The sequence below is a fragment of the Poecilia latipinna genome, unplaced genomic scaffold (genome assembly GCF_001443285.1).
Source record: "Poecilia latipinna isolate Pla-1442-1.1 unplaced genomic scaffold, P_latipinna-1.0 Scaffold1887, whole genome shotgun sequence".
In the NCBI taxonomy this organism is placed as follows: domain Eukaryota; kingdom Metazoa; phylum Chordata; class Actinopteri; order Cyprinodontiformes; family Poeciliidae; genus Poecilia; species Poecilia latipinna.
The window spans coordinates 82,357-88,889 of NW_015114503.1; the positions used below are offsets into that span (position 1 = coordinate 82,357).

A 6,533-nucleotide genomic window follows, 5' to 3' on the forward strand; every position below is an offset into this window, starting at 1 on the left:
ACATGTTTTCCAGTCATGTAGTGAGGAGGAGCTGTGCCTCTGTAGGCGGGGCTAGGTCCACCGAGGCGTTTTGTACAGCTGAATGGTTGCCATAGGAGATTAAACAATTTCTTCAGCATTCAAAAAAAATGAAGGCAGCACTCAAGGCATGTTTTGATGAGGTAATAACTCTATTAGTTGATGTGAAGCTTAATTTTTTTTTAACTTTATACAGGCCTTTTAAGGACTCAAGCATATTGCGAATTTGTGTGTGTGTGTGTGTGTGTGTGTGTATGTGTGTGTGTGTGTTTTACAAATAAAAAGCTGTAAAAATAATTTTTAAAAATCCTGTGTAACCATTTATGCTCCTAAAATCTCTCCAGGTCCTGAATCAGCATAATAATCCCCAGAGCATCACACTCTCACTACCATGTTTGACTGCTGAGATTTAACACAACAGCTGGAGTTAAACATGATTGATTTTAGTCAACTTTGGGCTTCTTTTAAAGCAACAACTATCAATTGTTGAACTGAACCAAATATTTCAAACTGGGTTTCCTTACAAGTTTCACCATCAGTTTGTCGCTAAACCTTCCCAGAGGAACTTTCGCGCTATTCTATAAACAGACGAGCCAGAATAGAATCACATGTTTTTATTGAGCAGCACGTGGATTTCACATGAATAAAACCTATACAGTCATATGGACCCCCAACATGATGTTGCCAAGCAACTAGTGGAGAGAACAACATAAGGCGATCAAGACTCCTTTGTGTAGATTTTGCTTTATGTGTAATAGATATGAGCATAGCTCAAAGAAATTAGAATACTGTGGAAAAAAAAGTTTAATATTTTGGTTTATGTTGGAAACTGAAACTCAGATTCTTAATTTATCAAACATACGTAGATTATGTCTCATAATTCTGCCGAATTATGAGACAGAGTAATGAAAACCCAAAATTCAATGTCTCACAAAATTTGAATATTCTGAAAAAGTTACAACATGCTCATAGAAAGTTGAGTGTAAGTAAAAAAGAAAAAAGAAAAAGAAAGGAAAAAAAGAAAATGCAGAAAATAATGGGGGGGAAAACAATGGACTTTATTTTATTTATTTTTTACAATACTCTTTAATTTTCTTATTTCAATTCGTTCATTGAACTTAGTGTTCTGCTGTAAATTTCGTCCGGTCTTGTCAAAACTGTTTGTCATGAATCACTTTACTTGTATCTTCTGACTAACAACAGAAGAAGAAGAAGAAGAAAAAATGTAATTTGTAAAAGAGTTTTATTAGAAAAATACCAGGTTTTGTGCCTTGACAGCTTTTTTCTAGTATGTGGAGGAACTAAATAATGGCCTAACTGCTGGAACATAGCCTTTATTATCAGTTTTTTCCAAGAAATCAATAACTCCTTCTCAGACAGCCTGCGTGGGCCGAAAGTTTCCCTTCCAGTTTAATAGTAGCGCAGTGTACAGTCCTTCTCGATAATATATCCCCCTGTAATCTGTTCAGTGGACACATTGATTGGTGATGCTTGGGTCTGACCAGATGCTCTTGTTTCACCGTTCAATCAATGTTATTTGTACAGCTGCAGGCATTTATATAGAATACGATCAATTTTGATTATTTCCTGTGTGAAACAGTGGAGGAGGAGATTTGACTTTATCTTGTGCTTTGATGTTTTTAGACACTCGTGTGTTGAAGATTTTGCTAGAAATTATTCATGCTACCTCTTTTCTCACATTTTGTCACATTTATCAACAGTTTAATATAAATATTAAAAGGATTTAATGTAAAAAAAAATTGGAGTTAAAATGTCATATGTAACCAAAATTGTACATTTTGAACTTCGGGTGAAATGCTACGTGTGACATAAAAGTAATATTGCACGTCGCCCTGAACACACTATCCCATGGTGGTGGCAGCATCATGCTGAACCAAACCCATGCAGAAATGGGTTTGGTGCGATTTAAGTATCTAGTAATGGCAGACGAAAGGTCAGTCTACGAATTTTTCATTCCAGGATGGAAAAACACATGCAAGCCACACTTTTAAGACTTTTTGTGGCACTTGACACGAGTTCTCCGAGTTCACTTCGTTTCAGATTCAACGCTTGCTTCCAGTATCCCTCGTTACTAGACGGATTGGAGCCATGGCGACCGTTTTGCCACTGAAATAGAATATAACGGGAAGGTAACGGAGGCAGGTGGTTGAGGACGTTCTCCGAGCGAATCCTCCTGCTAAAAATACCAGCGCTTGAACCGATGAGCCGTGGCGCTGCTCTCCCAAAGTCCAAGCCCTGTCCCACTCCCAGAGGAGCCAACAACACAGATGTGAGAGAGCAGCATCAGTGACATGTCTGCAAAAGGATTTCAGCGTGAAATTGGAGGACTGCATTTCATCTTCCCAGACCCGGCATCTGTGCCTAATTCACCGTTTTACGTTCATTTGAAAAAAAAACTGAGCTGGAAGAAAGAGGTGGGATGTGAATACTGATGATCAGGTGGGGGGATATTATTGAGAGAGCAAGAGAGAGAAACGGCTGACAGTGAGCAGGTCAAGCGTGTGCTCCAGCTGACAGGATGAGGCTCTAGGAATGGAACTGTCTGCAGTGGATCTCTTTGTATAATTGCACATCAGTAATAAATATGTAGGTGTCAGTGTCTGTTAAATCAAGAGGGTTTTGCAGCTGAACTGAGTAGACGAGCGAGTGCACCATGCTACATCGTCTTTACCCAGGCAACAATTAGGCATGGGTGAGCTGCAGAGTGTGATTTTTTTTTTTTAAATCACAAAATTGAGGGATAAAGTTTGTTTTAGCAGAATGAACTACTCAGAATAATTAGGAAATTTATATTAAGGTTCCTGCAATGTTTTGCTACTTCCAAAACAATGCAGGTAATGTTTCGGAGTTTCTTTCTGGTCGGTTTTATTCTGATTTGCATTCTCCAATAATTTTGTTTACAAGGAAAGCAAAATAATTAAAAAAAAAAAAAATCTCTTCCATTTTTCCAGCTTAAGCTCTTCCAAAGTCTCATTAGTGTGAAACACCTGAGCTTCATCAGTTGTTTGTACCGTCAGAAAGAAGGTAAAACCAAATAAAGCAATCGAAAAAAAAGAGAAAGAAACAGGAGTACGACTATTAATCTAATTTACAAACTCACATGAGAAATTGTTTTTGAAATGCAGCACTCCATTCATTGTAGCTCAAAAGGTTACTTTAACAACAACAAATAATCCCATACAAAGAAATTAAACCTCCATTTGGTTTTGCCCAGTGACGAAATCAATGACATCATGACCCTCATAAAAACAGGAAGTGCTTGGCCGGCTCCTCTTAGACACCTGTCCTTGGTGGAGTATCTGAACTCAGAGACAAACAGTGGTGAGTACAATCAAATAACTTTTAACACAAGTGAAATTCTCACTAAGTAAATGTTATTTACTTTATGCATGTGCTTGTGTGTAAACTGAGGTAAAAACTAAGAAATTTTGGTGTTGTTCTGGAGCGATTTTTCTTTTCACAATTGGACTTCTGTGCATATTAGTTTCCAATGGAAACACTGTGATTGAGCACAAGGTGAGCCATAAATGTACTTGGTATATTTCAATCTTAGGCCAAATTCATTTTATGACAAGCAGAGTTGTTAACTGGTAAACTTTAGTGACTGTTAAAGGTGAATCCAGGAAAGTCTGGCCACTCGATTCAAATTAAACCTCCATTTGGTTTAATTTGGCTTCCAAAGGTTGTGGCCTGATTTTAGTAGCGGTAACACCTGGGGATTGCCAAATGGAGTGATTGCCCTATTGTTTAAGAAAGGGGATTGCAGAGTGTGTTCCCATAGCTCAACCTAACATGTTGGAGTAGATACTCCAATCGGTTATAGAACCCCGGATCCAGGAGGAGCCACTTTGCTTTCATGCTAGAATAGTGGACCAGATCTTTAATAATGCAGAATTCTTGAGATTATGTGAGTTTGGTTGGCCGGTTCAAATGTGTTTTATGGATCAAGAGGGGCTGTTTGATCGTGTCCCTCAGTGTTTGTAAGGACAAGCCGGTCCTTGTACACCCCATAGAAAGACCTACATCTACACAAAGTCAAGCTTGTTTTTAGTGCAGGATGGAATTCCTAAGGACTTCCTCGTGTTCCCACTCCTTCTTTTGGTGAATCTCAAGTTATGTTTGTGGAAAGGTCGCTCTGGTTTGGCAATCGTCAGGTGTTGATGTCTTTCTGGCAACGGCCTTCAGCTTGCAATGAAGTGGTTTGTTGCCAAGTGTGACGGCACCAGGATGAAGGTCTCGTTGTCTGCAATGGTTGTTGATATGAAAAAAGTGGACTTTACCGTGTTTAGAGAAAGTTTTTCCCTCAAGAACTTGAGTTCAAGTACCTTCATGTCTTCTTGGGAATTCCAGGTGAATATTGCCCCTACGCATAGGGAGGTCTGTGTTACCCATACAACCCCATCTTGTCTTGACTGGCTGGATGATTTCATCCTTTCTGTGTGATTTTCCCTCTCTTTGGGACTTAGACTCATGACAGTGATGCTTATATACAGTAAGCCAATGAGTCCATGCTAATTTCCTGGCCTCTTCTGTGTGTAGCCAGGAGTGAACTCATCCACCCCCACAAGAACAGAAGGCGGGGGCATGACGTTTGCCCACAGGTGCTGTAATGGTTTTCACCACCACCATGCTACTCATCAAACCCAGGGCGTGTCAGAGAGCGTGTGAGACGGCTATATTTAGAAACGCAGTAAACACACTGAGTAATGCAGGGGATGTTTTATTTTACCGTCCAGTGACTTTATTATCTAAACATAACCCACACCCTCGCAAATTGATGAAGCACACGGTTGCTTTGTACTTTTTCCCAAATTATTTTAAGGATTTTTTTTTTTTTTGGCGGTCCAATAAAAACCCCAGAAAAAGGAAAATTCTGTTTTTCTTACTCCCTGATGACGTTAAATTAAGTACGCTCTCTTTTCCTTTCAGTTAATCCGTTCATGTTCCACATGCCTTCCTTTTTCTCTGTTTACTTGTATGCAAACACGCATCAAAAGACAAACCCTGGGCTTTATTGCTCTTGACATCATGGACATTCCCAGAAATGGCTCAAAGTACCTGAGGTCCCTCATGAAAACAGTGTCCTCGTAATGTGCCACTCCAACATTTCTCAACGTTCATTTTGGTGTCAAAATAAAAAGAAGCGTCTCTTCAAACGAGTCGCTCACTGAACCGTTCAAGATCAGCAGTTTCCAAGCTAATAAAAAGCCTCCATTCAACCTGATGCATGTATTTTCTACATGCATCATGTAGAAAATAATTCCTTTATTTTACCAAGGTTTTATACAGTGTTCTCTTTACACTCAGATTTTTAAATTTCGAGACAAGTTATAAGAGCGCTGTCTGGAGTTGGAATTTTAACTTGGAAAGTCAGGGATTAGAGGAATGTTACTGTCATCCAAACTTTTTACTTAGCTAGAAGATAGATTTTTGTTTATTTTTTAAGTAAAAATTTATGGCAAGTCGAGGGGTCCAGCATAAGATGAAATAACGTTGAGGGTGGGGAGTGGTGGTGGTGGGGGGGCAGCAGTGCACCGTTGCCCTGGGTTTCATAAAAAATGTTGAGTCGGCCCTGGAGAATGTGGTAACTGGGGCTTCTAGCCAGCAGCCTTCACTGGAACTGAATCAAAATGAATTGAACTGGTGTGAATGAGACCATTGAAAAGTGTGACACACACAGGCACGTGCTCACAGGAAGGAGTTTGCATGAAGAACGAATTCCCTTTGATTTATTGCTGATTGTACCGTTGTCGCCACTTCGACGCCAATAAAAAACAGAAGGGCAGCTGAATTTCAATTAGCTCAATATAAGTCAGTTGAACAGCAGTGAATCGGAATCGAGAGACGGAGCCAGGAAAAGATGGGAGGGGGTTGAAGAGCACGAAAAGAAAGCTGGAAACAGGGGGATAAGCACACAGAGGAGGGGAGAGAAAGAGTGAAGTGACATCACATTTCTCAGCTCCTCATTCCTCTCCTCCTCTGTGGCACCTTTGCTCCACTTCTCGCCGAGGAGGCGCGCGCACAGTTCGCTATTTATCCTCCTCCGTCGCTCGTAAAGAAAAAAAAAAAAAAAAAAGGGGGCTGGACTGAAGGAACGGAAAAGAAGGGAAAGCTCGCAAAAACTGAAACCATGAACAACACTTTCCTAAACATGGCGTCGATAGGCGACTTCGACCCGCTGAACCCGTCTATTCCTGCCACCAAAGTTGAAATCACGGTGTCCTGCAGGTAGGCGAATGGCTCTTAATTTTTTTTTACCTGCTTTTTGTCTGACATGCTTACGGGGGAGGGAGGGAGGGAGGGAGGGAACGCTGCTGTGGACTTTATTTGCTTACAACTCTGGCAAGTTTGTATTGAACCCAAACGTTTCAACCAAGGTGTGAATGATCTTATGAACCATAAAGGTGTGACTGAAACCTTCAAGAAGTGACACAGTAGTTTGCAGTGGTGGGAAGTAACGAAGTACAAGTACTTCGTTACTGTACTTAAGTACA

General features: G+C 40.3%; 1 protein-coding gene across 1 annotated transcript in view; it reads left to right on the plus strand.

Annotated features, from left to right (window-relative positions):
- The first annotated feature begins 5,733 nt into the window (after positions 1-5,733).
- The window catches only part of LOC106934958 (copine-8), a 37,398-nt gene continuing 36,598 nt past the window's right edge, over positions 5,734-6,533 (plus strand). Inside the window, exon 1 of the mRNA XM_015015144.1 lies at positions 5,734-6,267. Within this exon, the coding sequence (XP_014870630.1) occupies positions 6,170-6,267 (98 nt within the window). The 5' untranslated portion in view covers positions 5,734-6,169. The remainder of the gene's footprint in view (positions 6,268-6,533) is intronic.